The 23372-nt window shown below is 43.9% G+C and overlaps 1 protein-coding gene across 7 annotated transcripts in view; it reads left to right on the top strand.

The window, feature by feature from the left end:
- LOC126398478 (prospero homeobox protein 1-like) overlaps positions 1-23372 on the top strand; it is a 70769-nt gene that overhangs the window by 33781 nt on the left and 13616 nt on the right. For 4 of the 7 annotated variants that reach the window (XM_050057854.1, XM_050057853.1, XM_050057851.1 and 1 more), the window contains exons 5-6: positions 4693-4874; positions 5317-9804. In XM_050057854.1, the coding sequence (XP_049913811.1) occupies positions 4693-4874; positions 5317-5332 (198 nt within the window). In that variant the 3' untranslated portion in view covers positions 5333-9804. Of the gene's footprint in view, positions 1-4692; positions 9805-16225; positions 22101-23372 lie in introns of those variants that run through there. The other 3 variants (XR_007570779.1, XM_050057852.1, XM_050057856.1) reach the window with 3 other exon arrangements.

The following is a 23372-nucleotide window of genomic DNA, read 5'->3' as shown; positions in this document are numbered from 1 at the left end:
CCAAATAAGAACCGGAACTAGTTCAATACGCACTATATTTAAAAGGACACAGCGCAGCCTATTGAGGCGTAGTCAGACGTACTTGGTCAGAAATTCGATTTTCTCTTCTGCATGTATACTCAGACAAGACGAGAAGTCCAACTTGACTGATAAGCCGAGCTATGAGCTTAGCTCCACTACTGCTACATGTAAACTTACTGAGCGGCATGAGATCAAAACAAACTTGTATATGAGTTAAGATTGTTTTTAAGCCATAGAGCTCTTTAGCAGAAATGATTCGGAATTGTTTGTGTGATTGTTCGCCAGCACACGATGATATATTTTGTTCTTTAAGCATCGAGTTATGTTAATGTCCAGTTTCCCTTTTTTTTTGAATGACAAACACAGACTATCACCACCTGTTGGTATGAAGAGTTATACCTTCTCTGCTAATTGTTGTGTGTTCAAGTGCAACTTCTTGGCCGAGGCGCAGGCGACATGACACGAGGAGACGTAACAGTCAGCCATCGTCACCTCTAGTTCTGTGGTGTCAGTTTGGTATGTCTGGGCCTTAAAGCTGTGCACCACAGCCAACATCTGCTAAAGAGTGGCTCAGACAGCTGTTTTATTCTGCTGAGTCTCAGTTGTCCTCCTGCTCTCCATCATCACTAACGCTACATTTAATCACAAACTCACAGTTTAATTATTCTAATCTGAGAAACCATAAAATAGTGTTTTGATCGCTGACTCTAAACGCTCCCTATTGACAAGGCAAACAGTGTTTCCTGCGCTGCTGCACTGAGACGAAAATTGCTGTGTCATAATTGCAGAGTTGTCGGGCAAAAATAACACAAACGCAGATTAATGGCAACACCTGTGCCGCGTGATTGTCTGTATCAACATTTAAAATGAGCGATCACGGGGAAATTTGGAGGTGACAGACAGTTATCTGTCAGCTGCTGACCATGACTGAGCGGGCTTACATCATTATTTTCCAAAAGCTTCTTTTCCCACAGAAATAATGGCGTTTGAAGATTTATCCGCCCCGGACGCAGTTTTGAAAAAGGGGTGAGAAAACACAGTGTGGACCAAGGTGTGTTTTCACATTTAGTTGGCATAGTGTAGATGAACTCCCAGTCACCTTGTTTGCCTTTTCCAGGCGTCGTTCCGCACACACACACCCCTCCATCCCTCGTGCTATACTTTCCCCTCCCTCCCTCCCTCTCTTCTCCCCTCTTTGTACATCTGTCCTTTAATTTTGGGCTCTGCTGAGAAGTTGTTAAAAAGCCCTATGAAATATGTATGAAGGATTGTGAGCCACGCGATTGGCCCCATTTACCGGACAGCCGAGCGAATGAACGGCCACACTGGATAATCCCCCACAATGCCTCTGGAACAAAGGCCCAACAGCTGACCCTAGAGAGAGAGAGAGAGGGAGAAATGAAGGGGTGGGGGTGAGGAGGGGGGACAGGGGAGGGGTTGCAAACAGTTAAGGCTCACTGCTGGTCAGGAGGCAGCTTGCTCACATACACAACTCACACGTACTCACAAAACAAAGGCTTGCGGGACAGGAATAACTCCCTCTGTTCTGTCGCTGCGCTCTCTCTCCTTAGACTCTTCTCAGCCCCTCCTTCCCTCGCCATCGCTCTCTCTCTCCCTCCCTCCCATTCTCACTCTCTCGCTCTCTCAGTCAAGAGGATCTGAAATACCAATACCCTTTTCTCCTTGACATTGCTTTCTCCTTGCAGTCAGCGTTTTGCTGTCCTTTTATAGTCAAAACGTCAGGAGAAATTCCATGCAGGAATATTCTTAGTAATGCGGCACTCCCTGCGTCTACGGCCAGGGCACTAGCGCCGCACCGGCCCGTTAGCGAGGTCTTTTGGGAAAAAGGTGCGCATGCTCGCGCAGGCACTTACGACGCATGCACACACAGTTGCCCTCGCGCCGGGGTCATTGTGCCAGTATTTCAGAGGAGACAGCAGACCAAACAATGAATTATATCCACTTCTATCCCACCAGAGGGGAATTCAATATTTGGGGAATTGGGTTAGCTTGTGTATTTTCTCTCTGTCTCTCTCTCTCTGTCAAACACACACACACAAACACAGTGTACAAGCTCCTTATTCACTCACCTTTTCACTGGAGCAGTGGACAGAGATATGCACACACACCAGACACACGGGCATCTTAGCCTCCATTCATCACCCCGAGGGGGGGCGGGTGGCTGTCCCATGCGTGTGTGTGTGTGTGTGTGTGTGTGTGTGTGGAGGCATGCCTGTGTGTACATGTCTGTCTGTCTGTGTGTGTGTGTGTGTGTGTGTGTGTGTGTGTTCCAGTGGCCACTAACCTTGCTGTGTCCTGACACTCCTGATGGTTGTGTGTGTGTGTGTGTTCCAGTGGCCACTAACCTTGCTGTGTCCTGACACTCCTGATGAGTATCTGCAGGACACTGGAGGAGAGGAGCGGAGCGGAGTGCGCACTGTCAGGCATTTGGGCAAGCTGCTGCTGCTGTATATATGTGTGTGTGTGTGTGTGTGTGTGTGTGTGTGTGTGTGTGAGAGAGCATCAAGGGAGGCGGGCAGAGAGACAGTCAGCATTATCCAAGCAGGTGACCCCTGAAGGCTGCGTCGCCCTGGAGCTTTGAGTCGAGGAAAGAGACTCAGCCAAATACACCAGGGTAGCTAGTGTGTGTGTGAGTGAGTGTATGTGTGTGTGTGTCTGTGTGTGTGTTGGTGTATGTGTGTGTGTAGCGTGCATTATGTAGAGCTCTGTAACAGTACAGGATGTGTCATCTCCTTGGCATAAGGAGGTGTGTGCGCTGGTGTGTGTGCTCACGCCTGCATGACTCTGTGTGTGTGTGTGTGTGTTTGTGTGTGTGTGTGTGTGTGACAGAGTGTTGGCTTGGGGGAAGGTGTCACAGATCTTTGCCAGACTAATCATCTCCATGGTGTCGGTGAGCACTGCTGTCAGGGACACTAAAGAGGCGGCGTGTCTCCCCGTTCCCAAAGCATTTAGTACTTCCTCTTTCGCCAGCACCTCTCCGCCGCTCTTCACTCAGCTCCGCTCTCTTGTTTGGTCACAGATTTACAGTGGGACTCATAAAGATGTCACGCTCACCGTGTTACGGGGAGGGAAGTGGGAGGTGTGAGAAACCTGAGAATTCACAAGAAGTGACTTTTTCTCAGGCTGACGCCTCAATTGGCTTTTAAGGAAGTAGATACTCAAGAGACGGGAGATTTATGGTTTTACATCCACTGTGAAAATACGTACATGTTCTAGAAGGGAGGAGATAACAGTGTTGAACGTAATGGAAGAAAACACTGATGCAAAATAGCAGAGATGTGAAGGGGAAGGAACTTGTGTGTGTCTAACGGTGAGTGAAAGTGAGAAGTCACATTTTAAACAACTCACTTTGCAGCTTTGAGTCACTTCTAGATGATTTTGCAACCTGGTCTCACTCCTAACTTGTCTTATACTGACACTTGGTCAGTGACCTTTAGGGTCAGACACCACCGCACCTAGGCACCCTTTAGCGGCGGCATGAGACGCACCAGGCAGCTGCATTTTTCGATGCTCTGGGCAACTACTGCAGTATTAAGACAGAGAAAGTTGACACAGGACAGGCAGAAGTGGTGATGGACGAGTCGAACAAACTCCAGACTTTTGAAAAGTCAATTGAGTTGTTTTAATAACTAGTTTGTGTAGCCTTCCATGCTAGTGACGTATGTGACGTGATGTTATATTACGTTAGCAACAAACGTACTTATTCTAAGCCAAACCATGATGGTTTTCTTTAAACCCAACCTCATGCTTTTTTAGCGTAAACCTACGGAAGTAAATCTAAAAAAGATTCTTTCTTTTCCTATGTTCTAGGCTTATTTTGAAAAGACACTGTATGCATTTAACAATCAATCAATCAATCAATCAATCAATCAATGCCTTTATTGTCATTGCATAGCTGTACAGTCAAATTAGGTGTCTCCAGTGGGTACATACAGAAATTCACAGACAAGCAGATAAAGACTCTATACATGAGTATAAAAACAATAAAAACGAGGTATTACAGCAGAGTACGATAAATTATTGCACATAATCTTATAGCAGTGGTTCCCAACTGGTGGATCACAATCCAAAAGTGTATCACAAATCCATTCTGAATGGACCGCAAGTGACAAACACACTTTATTTTGAAGTTAAGTGAATTCCTGGCACAGAGCTTTTCTTTTGAAGTGCTGTTTCCTGTTGTAGAGTGAGTGACTAATGGACAGCTACTTGTCAGAGACAGCAAACTAGCTCGACGACATGGCCAAACACAAATATGATGCTGAAATATTAAACTGTGTGGACCTGGAACTAATGACTAAGGACAAATCTGGACCCTGTGGCTGGACCAGCTGGGAACCACCGTCTTATAGTGGGCGTCTTTACAGTTTAATTCTTTATTGGCACTTGGGTAACAAGCAGAAACTGTTCATTTTACAGTGAAGACAGAAGTTTATTTTGAAAAGACACAATGCATGTAACAAGCGTGAATTGGCATGTCGTCCCTAAGCGTCTATATCGGACGACGGAGTGGTACCTAGCATCACAAAGCCAGTGACGAAGTGTCAGTATTTGACGAGTTGGGAGTGAGAGTATGTTGGATATTGGCTAGATTGTGTGTGTAGAATATACTTCTAATAGTAATCATCTTACCCTCCTGTGTCTTCAAAGGTCCCTGAACGCTTCCTGGAGGTGGCCGAGATAACACTGAGAGAGTTCTTCAACGCCATCGTGGCCGGCAAAGACGTGGACCCGTCCTGGAAGAAGGCCATCTACAAGGTCATCTGCAAACTGGACAGCGAGGTCCCCGAGATCTTCAAGTCCCCCAACTGTCTCCAAGAGCTTCTACACGAGTAAATTCCTCCACCTCCTCCTCCTCCTCCTCCTCTTCCTCTTCGCTCAATGCTTTGCGCTTTCTTTTTTTTTTTATTTCCTCTGATTTCATAGAATTTTAAAAAAAAATACTCTTTTTTTCTTGTTTTCCCCTTTCCCCCAACTTTTCTTTTGATTTCCTGTTTTCTATTTTTTTTTTTTTTTTGAATGTATGAAAGTTATGAAGTAGCATTCCCAATCTGAAGCCTCTGTGGCAGTTCCTAAATGACCTAGCTATTGTGTTGTTGTTCTTAAATGATAATTATCATGACGGTTATTATTTGTTTTGTTTTTGTATGATTCTGAACTGAAGAGACTCTAATCTTATTGGGCGTTTCTTTTTTTTTTTTCTTTTCTTTTTTTTTTTTTGGACCGTGTGAACCCTCATCCGTTTGGCCTGTTTTATGATCAACACTAACAAAGTCCTCGGTGTGTGTAGACGGAGTTCCCGAGTTCCCATTTACACTACTAAGAACATAGGCTGGGTTCCCTGAAGACTTTACTCACGGCACCCAGGGGTGTCCCTCCAATCCAGCGGGTGTCCAAATGAACTGTCCCCGCGAGACTGTGCTACTGAAGATGTCCCCAACAGGACACACACACTCATGCACACAGAAACAAGGCCTAGTAAGGTTACTGACTGGACTCAGACTGGACTCATGGTACTGGTCTGTACTAACCTGTGGGACTTGGACTGGTTTCAAATAGCTACTGAGCTCTACCATGTTTTGAAGTGTGTTTTCCCTGCAAGTAGGGCATTGTGTTTAATGGGTGTACATTATTATTTTTGATTATTATTATTATTGTTGTTGTTGTTTATGATTATTATTATTTGTCATCACTGCTTGCTGAAGATTGGCACTTCGAGATTTGTTTGTCCCTTGATGCCATTGCAGAAAAAAATAAATTATTGCTATTAATATTATTCAAAGAGTTTAGATTCTGGAATAATTTGCCCACCGTTTCCCCATCTTTCTCCTTACTCCTGTTTTCGTTTGTCCATCTTCGAAGTGGACTTTGCTTTTGTTTGTTTTATTTTATTTCAGTGGTCTGAGGCAACTTGCCTGGAAAGGGTTTAGATTTGGGGTTTTAATGGAAGCCATCAAACTTATGGCTGTAGTGACTAGCCCATCCTGCACAGGACCATTCTGGCAGAAACACATGAAGTAAACGGTGAAGAAGTCTAGAAATATGCAGAAGAAGTGTGGCCTTTTCGGTGCGTAGATGGCTAAATTTCCGTAGCCAATCCAGCTTTGATAACTAAACTACTCCCACTAAACAAGCCTTTTGTCCAGCTATCAAAAAAAATTATAATCGCCTAATTTCCTGTCTCTGATTAGTGGACATACACAGTAATAACTGCATAGTTTTTTTTGTCTTTTTATAGCACTGTTCACTGAATAGCTCCTGTGTGAGATGAAGTCAGCCTGTTGATACAGCAGGCTTTTATTGTGATTAGCCTACGCAAGGTGTAAATGACATTATGATATTTCAATAGCAGTTGATACTTGAATATATCAGAATACTGTGGCAATCTAAAGCACGGCGTCGCTGAAACAATAGATAATTGAGTACATATGAATAGAAGCATCGCAGGGAGGAAGATAACACAAGGAGGGCAAAGGGAGAGGTTGATATAAGCTGGAACACGGCGTTCGTTAATTCTGCTTCAAGAGGAACTTCCCCCACAGACACACAACACACACACACACACACACACACACACTGCTCCTTCCCTCCATGCTCACCTGCCTTTGAGTGATCTAGCTCCTCTCTCAATGCAACAATACGAGGTCGGAGGTGAGCACTCACCCCGGGGGTAGATGGAGAAGCTCTCAGCACTACAAAGAGCGGGGACAAAGGCACAGAGCGAGGAGCAACACGCACCTGAAACCCTCCGCTCTGTCCCTCCGTCCCAAACTGGCAGCTTTCAAGACCCAAAGTGTGATTCTGTTAAAGCCACTGTGCCCAGTTTGTTAAACGTCATTCCTTTTTACCTGAGATTTTAATCCCAGATTTTCCACTTGAGTTGTACATTTTATCCGCCCTCTCAGGCTTTTAAGGATTTTAAGACCTAGTTAGTGTTAGCTGCCCTTTTGATGAAGTTTGAAGCAACAAGAAAGCGTTCTAGAGTGCGTGCGAGCTCGCCGTTGATCTCACCTTGGCAACATTGTCTCGTGGTGCGTCTGTGTGTGTCACAAAAGATCAAAAGGGGCAGGTTGCTTAACCTGCTGACTTGTCTAAGCGAGACAAAGCGCCTGACAAAAGGAGGCAGAGAAAGACGGAGAGCTACTCCCTTCATTATGTCCCCCACCTCTCCTCCTCCTCCTCCTCCCAGAACTGTGTTCTTCTTAAGATCCGGGAGTCCTGAGAGAGCGAGCCGGACGCATTTCTCACTGAAGGATGGGCTCGGCCCCGCACGTCTCAGAGTCTCAAAGCACCAGCCAAGGGCTCTAAAGCGCCACAAACAAAGGAGAAAGGAAAGGACACTTTTATCTGATGCACAGATTATTATCGCTCCCCACCCTCCTCCACCCCTCCTTCCTGCAACCCCGCCCTAAAGTTAAAGAGTTCCTCCGCCTAAAAAGATTAATTCAGGATAATGAAGACTTATGTGCAAAAAAAGAAAAAAGAAAAAAGGATTAGTAAGACCTTAATACCGCGTGGAAAATATTTTTGTCAAGTTTTCCTTTTTCTGGGGTCGTTTGGTTTTAAGGATAACATTATTGAAATACATATATAGCCTTTTTTAAGAATTGTAAAAGATAAATCTATGGGAAGAAAATATATAAAGTAGTGGAAGTTCCTCGGGAGGTTACAAATTGTTTCATAAAAGAAATCTTGAGGGTATTTTTAGTGACGGCTTTGTTTAAATCTGTATTCTGAATAAGTGAGTTGTTGGTAGATTAGGAGCAATAGTCGTAGGTTTTTTGCAGGTTTTGTGACCAGTTTTTTCCTTTTGGTTTCTTTTTGTATCGTGCTGAATGGCTGTCTTCACGAGATCAGAAAAATAAAACTCGGAGTCCGTTTTCAGAGTATGAAATATTGTCGTTGCTACTGTAAATACTATCAGGATGAGACAAAGAATAGCTGTACAGTTTTTCTATTATCACTCAGAGTGCTAGAAGAGGGTGGTTTAAAAGAAAAAAAAAAGAAGGGTGAAGTAAAAGAGAGATGACCCTCTTTGCTTTTTTCAACTGGACTCATAACCACTCTTCCAAAAAACCCACAGAGGAGAGGTTTTTGTTGTTTTTCTTTTCCCTGCCATGCCTTTAACGGGGGTCTGTTTCCCGTCGGCAGTGCCCTTGAAGTTGCACCAGCATCCGTTTCTTTAATTTTTCGCTGACAGAACGATGCGTTAAGGCAAGCGGTCGGGTAATGATGATGTCACGGAGTGGGCCGTTGGCAGGACCCGGTCTCGTCCCAAAAAACAAGGGCAGACTGCCGCCGACGTAGCTCTAGATTTGACCCGGGAGAGAGACAGGAACTCATTGTCATCAGAAGACTAGTGTCATGGAGGGGACACAACGTTGTACAGTTTAAAAAGAGACTGCAGATGGAGAAGAAAAAAAAGAAGTGATTTATACCCTTTTTTACCGGGTTCAAACAGTTGGGAAAAGTTTGGACTTTTGTGGAATTTCTGTACGCTTTGCATTTTGTGTGTGTGTGTGTGTGTGTGTGTGTGTGTGTGTGTGTGTGTGTGTGTGTGTACATGTATATGAGTGTGTGTCTGTGTGAGAGAAAAGACCGATTATGAGAACCTGTGAACCACTGAGTGACACAATTCTCAACACTGTGGCCCCTCCCCCACCCCTGGGAGTACCATCCTGACATGTAAATGATTCTCATTAAGCGTTGGCAACGTGTGTGTGTGTGTGTGTGTGTGCGCGTGCGTGCGTGTGTGCGTGTGTGTGTGTGTTGCGATAATTTCCTCTGATCTGTTTTCTGACCTGTTTGAAAGGGGTTTTTGTTTCTCGATGCTTTTCAGTAGTTAATTCTTTTTTTATTATTACATTGCTCCTCTTTTCCTTTTTTTTTTTTTTTTGTAAATATCAACGATGTGGACTTACAGTGATAAATACTGCCTTTGTGTAACTTAGCAATATGTTATGTAAATAGTGTTTTGTTGATGCTTTTTGTATGACATTATTATTCGATTCTAGTGCAGTAATTCCAAACTGGAACGGCCATGTTTCAAATACAGTCTGAATAGTTACACACAGGTTGTAAAATAAAACTCATGACATGGCTGCTTTTATTTTTTTTTTCTGTTATCGGTGTCTATTTGTCTTGCAGATTTTGTGTAATTTATTGGTTTAATTTATCCTAATTTATTTGATGTTGTTTTCTTTTGTTTTTCAAACAGGGAAGGCTGTACTGCATTTCATTAAGTAGAACCAATTTTAAAAAAAGATTTTAATCCTTATCTACCTAAAAAAATTTAAAACAATTAGTATTCTAGCGAGCTCATTCAATTGAGATAAATGGAGATCTTGGCAGCTAAATGGAACTGGACAGTTTTAAAAGAAGAAGAAGGAGAAAAAAAAAGAGGTTGTTATGTTTTGTTCCGGGACGGGGCCGAGGGTGGGCTGAAGAAAGCTGAAACTAGTTTGAAGCAGTTTTTGTATTTTCTCTTGAGATTTTTTCCCCTGTGTTGCTTTGGCCCAGCCCAAAAACAACCAGTAGTCAAATTGCCTTTCGTGCCTTCACCCTCTATGAACTGAATGTATGTGCAGTATATATGCAAGCTTGTGCAAAATGAATAAAAAATGGAAATAAAAATGAAAAAGAGAGTAGAAAACGACTGATGTTTGTGGTTTATTCACGTGGCCCGCTATCAGGTACGTGCACAGAAACATTTATTGTGTTTCAGGAGCGTTTCAGTTTTGGGGTCCTCTGCAAGAAAATTTTAGACTTAATTTCTTGCATTCTGGTGAATTTTGATGCACCGATTTGTGCCTTTGCAGCATCCATTTATGTGGAAATGTCTTTAATTTTGTCGAAATAAAAGTCATGTTTCAATACACGTTAAAATATTGATAAAATATTACCTGTGTCCCCGCAGAAATCTACACCTGTGTTTGTATGTGTATGGATGTCAGTGATATAAATTTCAGTGATATGAATTTATGGTATTTCCTTGATATCTTCGATCTATCTCTCTGATCAACTGTCTTAGTTACAGTAAAAGAGCATCACCGCCCACAGTGTGTGTGTTTACTGTATAGTTACTCTGTTGTGTTGGAGTGAATCAGCGCTGCTCTGCTCTCCGAGTGATTCAGTGCACTAATGAGGAGTTTGACAGCAACCGCACAGCCGAGTTTTCTCCACAGATGACTGCAGATGCCGCCTCATCGGGCTAAATGCAACAATTGCCTTAGCCAGACTCACACACTCTCTCTCACACACACACACACACATAATGAAATAATCTCTTCAACCTTCATTGTTAAAGGTGAATTGAGATATTAACTAAATGAAGACAAGTTGATAAAAGTTTAAGAAGGAAGCTCAAAGTTTTCTTACAACAGTTATTTTCATTATCGATTATTCTCCCAAATATCCTCTCAATTATTAATTATCTACAAGAATTTAAGATATAAAAAAAGCCTGTCACAAATGTCTGTTATATTTTCCCACAGCCCAGGTAGATGTACTGGAATTGCTTGTTTTATTCAGCCAACAATCTAAAAAACTGAAATACTGTGTGCTTCAAATCCTCACAATTCAAGAAGCTGGAATCATGTTTTTTAATTTTACAAATGATTAATCAATTATTTGACTAATAAATAGCTAAAGAAATGGATTAATCAACTTATTGTAGCAGCTCAAGTTCAAACTAGTGAAATGTTGTAATGCAGAAAATTCCACGAATCAACACTTAAATACTAAAGATTTTTATCTTATTTTAATGACATACTCCAACTTTTTTTTGCTGATGAGTTTGGGTGTCTTTTAAGAAAAATCCTATTTTAAAAAGCATCAGTGTTCTCTCTCTCTCTCTCTCTCTCTCTCTCTCTCTCTCTCTCTCTGCGTCATTTTGCTGTTTTCTCATCATGACCTCCGTTGTAGTTTCCACCACACCAGCCCGTTGCTCTGTTCCTTTTCCTTCTTTTGTTCTTGCCTCGCTGCTTTTCACTCTTTTTGCTTTGATGCTCATTTTTGGAGTTGCTTCTTTTGTGTCTTTCTTGCTTGCTTGCTTTTATTCTTTTTCTCTCTCTCTCTCTCTCTCTCTCCCTCTGTCTCTCTCCCGTGTTCCTTTTCCCTCTCGTCCTCCGCCTGCCTCCCTCCGCCTGCCTTAACCGGAGGCTACAGCTCCTTAGGTTGGGCTGAGACAGCATCTTTGTACAACACCGACCGTCTGCTCTGTAATCAAATACCATCTGTCGCTACATCTGAAGACTCACTCTCTCGCTTCCTGCATCACACACACATGCACATGCACGCATGTAGGCGCACACACGCGCGCACACACCACATCTGTGCTTCCCACTCTTGAACAATGTGTGTGCGCTCTTTATGTACAACGACCCGTGTACTTACAATCATTCCACCTGATTCATTCTTGGCCTGCAGGGAGGAAGTCACTGGAGTCACTTTCACCACTTCCTGTTTTTTTCCCCCCTCTCCCGCTGGGGGGTTCAAAGGTCATTGTCTTCAGGTATCCATGTTTGTTCTGTGGCTCTGTGTGTCAGCGAGACCTTGGCTGCTGTATCAGACGGGAGATAGTGGACTTTAGCTCCTCAGTCTTAGATCAACGGCCCACTATCTCAAAGGCTGCCAGCCTTTCCCAATGTTTGCCCAATGTTTGTCCCTGCTCCGGCACAGAAAACGTTGACACAGTCCCCAAGGTCCCTCTCCAAGTCCCCCCTCCCTCTGCGGTCACTTGTTATCACACGCTCAGGTTCAAGAACATTTTCCATTTGCTGTTAAGAGTGTGTTTTTTCAGCTTTTCTTTAAGCTTTCACATCAATGGAAAGTGTGTTTTACTGTACAGCTTGACGGCAGTGGGGGATTTACAGCGCACCGACTACAAACAGAGCATTTTTTTTGGTAAATATCAACACACACACATGCACTGATGTAACTCCTCATGCTGGGGAATCTTTGTGACGAAGAAGCGCAAGGACCTTATTTCGATTTCTTCCCTGTGCGATCCTCCTACCAACGACCAAAATGAGCCAACCGTCGTTTGAACCACTTTGACACCTACACCTCCAAAATGACCGTGGGCTTGAAACTGAAACAGCAGAATATTATTGAAGTTTTTCCTCCATCATCAGAGGATTTTTTGTTTGTAGAGGATGGCAATCTGTATGTGTGTGTGTGTGTGTGTGTGTGTGTGTGTGTGTGTGTGTGTGTGTGTACGTCTCCTTCGATTTGCTTATCAGTGCATTTATTTCTGAATTAAAGTTTTCACACCAAAATGATTCCAGCTTCAATCAAAAAGCATGAAAGCAGATTTCCACGTTGCACAGATTGATGGATTCATTCTGCATGTGTTAGTAATTAAACACTGGATTTCATCTATTGTGGATGGAAGCAACACACTGGTCTTATGCTCCAGAGCCACTGGCACAGTGTGGGATTAACTCTGGGTTGCCCACGTTTGGCATCAGTGGTGGGGACACCTAGTGGTCAGTATGTGCAGCTTACACTCTGTGTGTGCTCATTCTGATGTTGTCTTCATATCATCCTCATTGCCCTTTTTGGTTTTGTTCCCTTCTGCTTGTTCTTTATTATTAGTCTTTTGATTAATTTGTCCATTCTTTTTCCACCCTCCCTCTCCTTTCTTCTCTTTTCCACATCACTTGCGTGTGTGTGCATTTGCTTTGTAGAATTGGAAGATTCCAGTTGGACAGATCATTGTGCCCCCTTTTTCCTCCCAGCCTCTTTCTCTCTTTCTTTCTCTCTCTCTCCCTCTCTCTCTGGAAGGCTCCAACGCAACTGGAGCCTCGGAGGCTCAAGAGAGGAGCCTGGGAAAGGAGGAACAAAGGGCCGTCCGTCTGCAGCCATCACCACTCCGCACCTCCTCTCCTCCTGCTCCCCCCTCGTTCTTCCCTCCCTCGGTCCCCTCGCCTCTCTTCCCTCTCCCCACTGGCCAGCGCCCCAAATTAAGACTTCAGACAAGAAAATGGGCTCGCTAAAAAAGGGAGCGAAAGCGAGAGAAAGCGAGAGAGAAGGAAGTCCGTAACAAGCCAAGAGGAGCAGAGCGACAAAGCCTCTGTTGTTGGATGGCAGGGCCCCTCTGTCGCTTTGCGAGGAACTGTCACTGTGTCAACTTGGACCTCTTGTTGTTGCGAGTAGCACAAACACAAACCATAATGAACACACACACAAAACATAACACGCACAGGCAGGAACATGCTGCAGAGGACACACGCTCATACCCACTAAAAAAAAAGAAGAGAAACAGGCGTAAACTCACATACAAATCATGCCAAACACATACTGATGCTCCAAAATGAGTATAGACAGTGTAGGTGAGAAGACAGCGGCGGTGAATCCCCACAGCACACCTTCATTTTCACTGCCAAGAAAGTTGAGGGAGGAGGAGGGAGGAACTTCCCTAAAAACTGAATGAAGGTTTGTGAATGTGCGCACATGTGAGAACATGTGTCCAAGGCACACAATGGAAGGATAAATGATATATAAATGATATCAGGGCACCCATTGATACAAGGGCCTTTAAGGTGCACTGGGGGCCCCAGGGGCAAACACCTGCCAAGGGTCTTATGAAGTGCACACACTCACACAGAAAAAGGGCCTGTCTTTGGTAACTTTCTCAAAGAAAGATCAAAGACCTGCAGATGCCTTTAAGGGCCATGACACACCCAGCTGATGGTCGGCCGTTGGTCATTCCCGGGCTTTTGGTGAGCATCTGCGCCCTAGTGTTTGCTGTGTATCCTGCACTATTGGTCCAAGTTGGTCCTTGCTGGCATGTTGAATCAGAGAGCATCGGAGACGGTGGAGTGTGTTGGTGAATGAAATCTTTTTGATTGGCTCTTCAGCTCAGCGCATGAGAAGAGAAACAGAAGTGAGGAAAGTAAACAAAAGGCTAAAGTCAAGAAGGAATGAGATCGAAATAAAGTTGTTATATTAGGTGAGATTTTTGTTTTTTAGCTAATGAGCTCTTTAGCAGAAACAGTTCGGAACTGATGAAGAAGATATACTTAATTTATCCCTAAGGGGAAATTCAATTTTTTTTCACCCTGTTGTCATATACACACAGGCCCAAAATACACATGCGTGCACAAACAGGACCTATACATGCGTTAAGTGGAGAGATGTCACAGTGAAGGCTGCCCATTGATGGCCATCACTAGCAGTTGGGGGTTCAGTGCCTTGCTGGAGGGCACCTCTAGCTACCAGTCCACACTGCATCATATTTGGTCTGGACAGAGACTTGAACCGACAACCCTCCCAACCCAAGTGTTTGGACTAAGCTACTGCCACCCCACGCTCTATATTATTGTTTGCAACCGCACGGTAAATATGCTTTGTTCTTTTAACACTGGGTTATGTTCATGGATGGATTAAGAGATCCAGATACAGCGTTGGTGGTGGGACAACTACCACGTATAAAATTACCTGGCTGATCGGCGCTGCTTCCATTTCACTGGGCCTATAAAGCAGGCGCACTAGAGAATGCCGCTGGCTAAGCCAGCTACCTCTGGTTTAGCACTCTGCTGACTTAAATGGGGATAAAATGATTAAATATTTTCTCTCTCTCTTCTAGACATCACATGATCTGTTGGGCGACCACCATTGGTTGTATACACAGAGGTGTGTCTTCTTATCTTGTTCATGTCTAATGAAGGGCTGGTGCCCCAAACGTTACATGTGGTGATACGCTTAAAATTTCCAAAAGGAGCAGTTCCTGGTGTGCGGACCTGTTTTTTGTATTTTTGTATTTATTCTCCTGCCCAGCACCCAGTATTTATCGTTTTTGGTTGTGCGTGCTGTTTTTCGAGTCTTCTAGACTTTCCAAATGTTATCAAACTGAATGGATCAAATCCAGTGCAATGGATCATTTTGCAGGGGTTGTAATGCTCAAAAAGATTTACCTGCTGGTCTACAGATGTCTCTTTCCCAATATGGAAAAAAGTCTTTTTTGGTCCAATGGCATCATGTGACGAACTCTGGAGCTGTAATTCCACTTTTTGGCCGCTACAAAAATTGGGCACTGGGGCCGGGTGCATTTTCTGGGCGCCTGGTTGTGTTGCTGTTGTGCTACCTGGCTAACTAGCGTCTTGAATCTGTCCTGTCAGTCCTCTGGTTTCCCTTTTTGAATGACAAATACAGACTACCCCTGCCTGCTTTTATGAAGAGTTATTTCCTCTCACGCAGGTGCAGAATGTACGTGCTAGTTGGCTGTCAGCTGTAGTTTCTGCGATGTGTTCAAGTGCATCTTTCTGACCGAGGCACAGGTGTTGTGAGGCAACGCAACAGTAGCTTTCATCGCCACTAGTTCTTTGATATCGGTTTGGTCTGCCTGGGTCTTAACATATCCCCCGACCCCACAAAAGCCCACTTTAGATTCATCTGAAGAGAGGAAGTGGTCTCAGGGAGTGTGTGTGTATAGTGTGTGTGCTCGCATAACGGTGCATTGGGGGCAGAGATAGAGACTGAACTGGTTTGGCTTCTTCCAGTCTAAACTGGGTCTAGTGGGTCCAAGACAGATGGCACTCAGGGCAAAGCCGGTCTGGGCGCTCTCTCTCTCTCTCTCTCTCTCTCACACACACACACACACACAAACACAAACACACACGAACACACATCTCTTTTAATAGCCATTATTGGCATCCTTTGCCTCTTCCAGATCCCTGAATCAGAAATCACAGAGGCCCATTATATTTCCTATTGACCCATTTGGCAAGATGGTGGGAGCATCGAGTGCTGGATTAAATCGAAAGCAGTTTATAATCCAGTAATTCTAATGTTTTAATTACTTAGATGAACAGGAGGTGTTTGAGCAAAGGCTAATCTCTGAGACATAAGGGGGGGAGAGAGAGAGAGGCGGGAAGAGATTTGTCTTTCTCCTTTGCAACACACACACACATGGGCTTACTCGTGGAATATTAGCGGCGTATTAAAGTTTATCACCTGTTATCAACACAGATTAAAAGATTCACAGACTTTATTATTCATATTAAGGTGAGGCCTAAAGAGTGGAGGTGCGAAACAATTACCAAGCTTAGGTGACACTGTGTGTTGGTATGTAATCTACAGTTGCTGCTGCTTGCTTTTATCCCATATGTTTTGGTTTGGAAAAAATCTGTATTTTAAGGCCAAATTGTGCAAATTATCACAAGTGTTTTTTTTATTTCAGATCTGCTGTACCTTGAGTGACATCCATGGCTGTAACAGATCCCACAATTGTCTCTGATAGCCACCCCTTCTGTCAATCAGGCTGTAGGACAAAGGCTGCTAAACCAAGGCTGATGACCTCATGCCTGGGGTCTGCTCCATACCGAAGGGGTCTTAACACCGTTCAACTTGTCTTTTGTGTCTGGGTGCCGTTTTTCAGACGCTGCTGACTACCGAGAATCGCCTCGCAGTATCTCTCGAGGCCCTGGGGTGCACGCACATACACACATGCATCGCACACATCCCCCTTGATCCATGGGCTGGAGCGTTGAGCCAGGAGTGAGCCTTAAGACAAGGAGTGACAACCGGGACAGCTGCAGGGGCTGGAAGCCAGTCTTAGCCCCCACCACCAACCACCACCACCACCTCCCATACCGCCTCCAGCCAGCCAAACAAGCCATTGTTTCTGGCCCGGGCCTTTGGTATTTCATTTGTCATGAAATGGATACGGACACGGGACGACCATGAGGCTCTTTCTCTAAAAAAGAAGCTGCTACTGCGACTGCTGCTGTTGTGGCTGCTGGTTGCTGAGCCCAGATTGCTAACTCCCCTCATCCTTAACCTTCTCGTGCAGCTTGCCCCAAGCACCCTGCTCTGAACTATTAATAAACCTGCTTTTTCCAAGGTAAAGGAGGTAGGGAGGGGGTGGTCCAAAGGGAAATGTTTTCCGAAGGGGTGTAAGAAGAAAGACAAAGAGAAAGAGGGAGAATGCCAGACTGTTTTAGTCAGCCTTTGTGATCTTCATTTTCTCAGGTTTCTCAGTGGACATTTGGCAGGTCAGGCCTGTGAGCCAGGTAGGTCGTCAGGGTCCCGCTCAGCTGTTGTCAATCTCTGCTGAGAATGAGTTAAGTTCTGCGGGTGTTATGACAGTAGGTCTATATCAGCCGCAAAATAATTGGCCAACCTTTACACGTTCGCAAGGCTGCTTGACGCTAAGCTGCTCGCACATACCGTGTCTCAGGGCAACTTTCAACACGTAGTTAACAGCAATATGGAGGAACTGACAACATACAGCTGCACTCCTCGTGACATCTCTGATAACAGTAAAGATGCTGAGATGTTCATCACCCTCGCTGCTCCATCATCCTTAAGCACCCAAGTCTAAAAGAGTTCATGGGAATAAAAACAATACCCCTCTATCTCCGTCAAGGGCATTCCTTGGCACAACAATAGGACCATCTCCTCCCCCCTGTATTTTCCTTTCCTCCCCTCCCTCCTCATTCTCCAGCCCCTCCATCAAAGAGCATTCCAGCTCCAGAGCCCCCTAAGCCCTTCACTCTGGGCCTGTCCATGTGACACGCAGACAGTCATCTTTAAGAATTGATTCACTCTGGTATCCAAAGCCTATGGAGCCGGGCTGCCAAGATACCCAGCATAGGCGCCACTCATGGGGTCCAGGTACACAACAGCTGCTCCCCAACAATAAAGGCAAAAAATGGGAGGCACTCAGGGGGAAGATGCAGCCCTAACCTCCCTCTCAAGCCTGAACTGGTCACCTTGAGCCAGTTGTTGCCTGCCCGCCTGCCTTCAGAGACGACAAAGGATTGGGTCCAACTTTGGGATGAGGGGTGGTGGAAGGGGGTAGGCAGAGGCGCAGGACAAAAGCGGGAAAGAGAAATGTCTACCTCCTTCCTTGGAGGAAGCGACGGCTGTGCTACCAAGATGGCACAGAGTGACACATGCGAGACCATAAATAAGACAATGGCATGTTGTTTTCTTCTGAGGCACATTGTGTAGAAGCCTGGAGGTCAAGTGAAGGAGATGCATCCCAGAAACCTCACGCACACATGCACACGGGGGGAAGCGACGCCGGGTATGTCGTGATACCACAGATAGAGATCACAAATCACACAGAAGGAGACAGGAGAGATATTACCTCACCTGAAGTGTTTCCATAAACTCCAGTGTACCAAAGCCTTGGGAAGTGGTATCACTCTTCAAGCAGGTCCTGACCCACACACACCGTGATTTATGATGATACAATCCAGCACATCATCCATCATAAATAAGGGAGATTAAATGAATAGACTGAGGCTGTGTGTAGTATTTCCACCCTTAGAAATTATACTGTTGAGCCACTGTGTGCTCTAAAAACTTATTCCAGGATGGTTTAGGAAAGAGGAGACACACATCTGTCACCTTTTCCTTAAAGTTAAGGAGTAATGGAAAAAGAGAAACACAGAGAGGAAGATGAGGACAGAGGGGAACTTGGCATCATCAGTCTTCCTGCTAAAGCGGAAAGGCAGAAGAGGGAAAGCGAGAGCGATGGAGAGCCGGGGAGAGAGGGGGAATTTACCAAAGCAGCTCAGGAGGGCCCTCATTACGATATTAAACAAGATTTAATAAGTGAGAGTGATTTGATGAGGTGATTATCCTGGCCCATTAATCAAGCAGGCTTCTGGCCTCACTGTAATATGGCCCATCTTTCCCCCCTATACCAAAGCCTCTTTAGACGCTGAGCTCCTTACTGCACTAACGCCGCTTCAGAAACAACACCAGGCCAAAAAAAAAAAAGGCATATTACGTCTCATCTCTCAAGCCTGCGGGTATTTTCGATGCTCACTCATCCCTCTGCCTCCCCTGTCCGCTCTTCTGGTGCATCTGGTAAATTGAACTCCTTAACATCTGGGTCAGAAAGTAAAGTCTTATCAGAGGGAGCTAAGAGTGATAACTGGCAATGATAACGAGAAAGCATCTGTTGGCTTTAAGGCTTTTGGTTCGAGAACAGAAGGAAGTTGCAGGGATTTCACTGGATTGTTGGGTTTTTGTAGAGAGGTAGGGGAAGCTCGCGTGTGTGTGTTTGTGTGTGGGTACATGTGTGTGGACGGGCTGATTCATAGAATGCTTCTTTGGAAAATGAGGCACAAGTTGCATCAGGAGATGTGAGGGCGAGCACAGGCGGCTGTTTGTGCTCAACCAGGTCAAAACAAAATGATATGACCCAGACTGGCAGACCTTACGAACTTATCCCTATTTATCATTTTCCATATTGATGAATTTGTTGATGTTTTTCTTTAATTTTTAGGTTTAGTTTTTGCTGCACATACAGTCTAAATCACATAAGATGGTCAACTTACAATAATATACAACAGAAAAGTAGAAAATCCTCACATCTGACAAGCTGTAACCAGCAAATGTTTGACATGTGTGCTTAATAAGTAGCTTAAAAAGATTATTCCATTATCAAAATAGTCAATGCTTAATTTTTCAGTTGACTAATTGATTAATTTCCAAATCATTTCCGCCTTAATACCATAATTTCTGTGTATTGTACATCTATTGCTAAATAAACTACAGTCACGTGCACTACAAACTGAGATTCATTAAAAAAAAATGATCTTCCTGTTTATAGGCAATGAGGTTTGATCTGTCGGTTGCGCTCTTTTTACACCTTTGTAGATATAATTTCTTGTAACCGTTCTTCAGGTGCATGTGGGTAGCTTTTACATGATATTTCCAAATGCCTTCCAGCACGGCTGAAAGAGATGACACATGAGCAAACAAACAAAAAAAGGCTTAAACTGATAACTTGAGGTTTGTTTTGTTTGACTTCCTCCTTAAAGCTCTTTGTCAGATATGCTGAAGCTTTCACCATTTCCACACAGCAGTCCATGAGACATATAAAATGTGAAAAGCATTTTATTATTTAGTCCCAGGAAGCAGCTACACGTCTGTGTACGAAACAAATCACATCACTTTCTGTGCGCTAAAGGAGATGCAGACCTGCCTGATTAGAGCTGAAGCAATTGGTTAATCAATTAGTCGATCAACTGAAAATTGATTTGCAAGTGTTTTGACTATTGAGGAATCTTTTTTTACAATCCTTTCTCATTCCCAATTTGTCAAATACCAATGCTTGGTCAGTGGCCCTTCTGATTTTGTCGCAAAGAAGTACCACTTTGTATGAGACACACTGGGCCATGTCATTATCAGACACTCAGAACAACTGACGTAGGATAAAGAGCCCATAGAGTCCACATAGGGAGGAGGTTGGGGTGGGCGGATGGCTCAAGCACAGGACTTTCACCCAGGAGACTGTTGTGTGTGTCCTGTGTGAAACCAAAAGTTAACATAATTTCAACTCAAACCCTGATCATTTCCTGAGCCCAACCAAGTACTTTTGTGGCCTTAACCTAACACGTGCTTTTGTTGTAACTGTAAACCTAAAACCTAAGTAAACCTACGTTGGAAGTTAATTTTGAAAAAAGACTGCTTGTGTGTAACAAGCAGAAACTGACACGCCGTCCCTGAGCATCCAAAACTGATGCTAGAGGGTAAACTAGAGTGTTGTCGTTAGACACACAGGACCACCAACTGAGTATCAGTTGGGTGTGAGAATGAATTGTTTTTAAAGCACAAATGCCAAACAATCTCTGAAATTTGAGAATTTGTTGATTTTGTTTGTCTTATATTACAACCCGGTCTCATTCCAAAGTAGCTGAAATCCGGCGCTTAGGCAGTGACTTGCGGCATCAGACACAGATGAAAAAAGCCTTCCTGTAACGTCGGCATGATACATGGCCGGTTGCTTGGATAGTTCACCAGCACCTGGCGGCATCAACAGACCCCAACCTTCACCGGGAAGAGTGGTGTTCACGTCCCATAAGATTATAAAGCCAAACCAGGTTCTTTATTTCTAAACCTAACCACGTGCTTTTGTTGTTGAAGGAAAAATGGACTGTAAACGGAAGTGTATTTTGAAAGAAGACAGGCAGAACCAGAACATCAACAACCAACGCACCCAGGGTACCTTGCACGTTGTATCCAGACGTGGAAAGTCCATGACCAAATGTCAATATGTGACGAGGCCGGAGTGAGAAAGGCGTCACCCTGTGATTCTGAAGTTATTTGTAAGTCTTCCCTGACATTTTATACACAAAGCATTTAATCAGTTAATTGAGAAAATAATCAGCGGATTACTTAGTGATGAAGAAAAAATCAGCTTTCACAAACTAACTACAGGTGGAATCACTAGCGTGCTATTGTGGTGAAAGGAACAAAACACTTTTACATCTGTGAGAATACTTTACCTTATTACTGCAAAAGTCCAGGCACGGTTAGACCCCATTATTAGAGCACAATCGTGAAACATCCTGAGGCACATTTGGATCTGAAGCATTTTCTCCTCACAGTGGAGTAAATCATACCTGCAGGGCAGCCATGTGCCCTCAAAACTTTTTAAACCTTTAGTGTGTATACTTACTAAACAAGTCCAGCCTTGCTCTACCCAGATGCACATATTTATTAAAAGATGTATAATTTACAGTGTGGAACGATATGATAAAGCAGTTGAGTCAAACACAAGAGGTTAAATATAACCTCAAGAGTGGGAGAGAATAGGTATTACAAAGACAGCCAACCCCCCAAAAACATTTTAAAAGCTCAAGTGGAAGAAGATTACCTTAAAGCAGGCGTGGGACGGAGCTTTTTCTGGGAACTGCCTGAGAGTATTAATACAATAAGCACAGAAAATATAATACAAGAATGTTTTTATCAACGTAATCCGGAGAGATGAGGCCAAACCAACCTGGACTGTAATCCCAAGGAGAAGGTCCCCTGGTTATCCGTCATCTGGGGCACACACACATACACACACACAGTGTCTCGTCATGTCTCGTCCTGGCTGCAAATAATCGACAGATAATCTTCAAGAGGACGTTGTCCCTTCGGTCTCATCTTTGCTGTAATGTCCCCAGCAGCAGTGAGGGTCGAGAGGTCAACTGCTGGGTTAAGCTATCAATGAGAGGTCAGCTTGTTATAATATTTCTAGCTATATGACATGTTTGACCTGTACGCCATAACTGTTTGGACACTGAAGGTCATTTGTTGGCTAAGATCCTGTATTTGATAACTCTTCCAGTGATTTTCTTTGCAATTTAAGAATAAACAAAAGCATGAAATAAGTCACTCAGTAAATTTCTTACATGTTTAACATTTATCTGATGGAATCAACTGGCTGCTGATTTTAAATGCACCACAAATTTCAATTCAGTCAACTGGAAAAATATTGCCATTGTACATGTCTGCGCACCAGGGATACACTATATTTGTATGTTATTATGTAGCACATACATTGAAACTTACGCTGGCTTATAAACATTAATTTTAGCTTGGCTCGTTATTAGCTGGTAACTAGCTTCTTGCGGTCCAGACCACTCTGCAGAGGGAAGGATGGCGAGGTGTTCGGGTGCGCTTCACTTACAATGGCTTTATTGCAATCTTCACCACAGAACAACAAACATGGCCTTCTCATGAGGTTGAACAGTAGCCCTGAGCATATCTAGACACTTAATTCTACCGCTATTATCACTCTTTGCCGCCTGCTGTCTTCATCATGACGCACCAAGAGAGGCGCACTGAAGTACACGTCACACCCTCACAGGTTACCCTCACAGGTTACCCACAAGGCCACTGCTCTTAAAGGAAAAAAGGGTGAGCCAGTAAAAAACATCACTAAGGTTAATGTGTAATTAGGTTTAGGCACAAAACCATGTGATTAAGTTTAAGAAAAGATCATGTTTTGGCTTGAAATTCACACTTTTCGTGGCAGTATCGTGGCAGGAAATGCAGCAATGTCTCATTAAAAGAACAGACGTATTTTAAGGCACTATCCCAGCAGGATACGCAGTGATTTCTTGCTAAAAAATAGTCGCTATTCGTGGTGCTGTTCTGGCCAGAAATGCAGCAGTGTCTCGGTAGAAAAACAGCCACTTCTTTGCGGGACTCTCCTACCTGGAGGCACAGCAACGGGTTGCTTAAAGGGAAATTTCAGTTTATTTCAACCTGTCTCCTATCGTCCTAAATTTGTTTCAAGTGACTACTGACATAAAAAATAATAGTTAGCATGTTAGCCGTTAGCCTAGATACAGCCGGGGCGCATAGTAGCGTCAGACCTGTTAAAACGTAAGTGAAAGGGCAATCTTCAAGTGCAAAGTTAGTCCACTAAACAAGCTTTTTTCCACAAAGACGGCCTCATATCGTTAGGATAAATGTCAGAGAACATATAGAAGACGACATGTAAACGTGTTGTCTTACCTTACCGGTGTGGTGCCATGTTTGTTTACCCCTTTAGCTCTGCTTTCCAAACAGAAATGTAAAAACAACACTAT

Source organism: Epinephelus moara, chromosome 12 (genome assembly GCF_006386435.1).
Source record: "Epinephelus moara isolate mb chromosome 12, YSFRI_EMoa_1.0, whole genome shotgun sequence".
NCBI classification, from domain to species: Eukaryota; Metazoa; Chordata; class Actinopteri; order Perciformes; family Serranidae; genus Epinephelus; species Epinephelus moara.
Note: the sequence above shows the minus strand (reverse complement) of the source record. Positions and strands in the feature narration are given on the sequence as shown.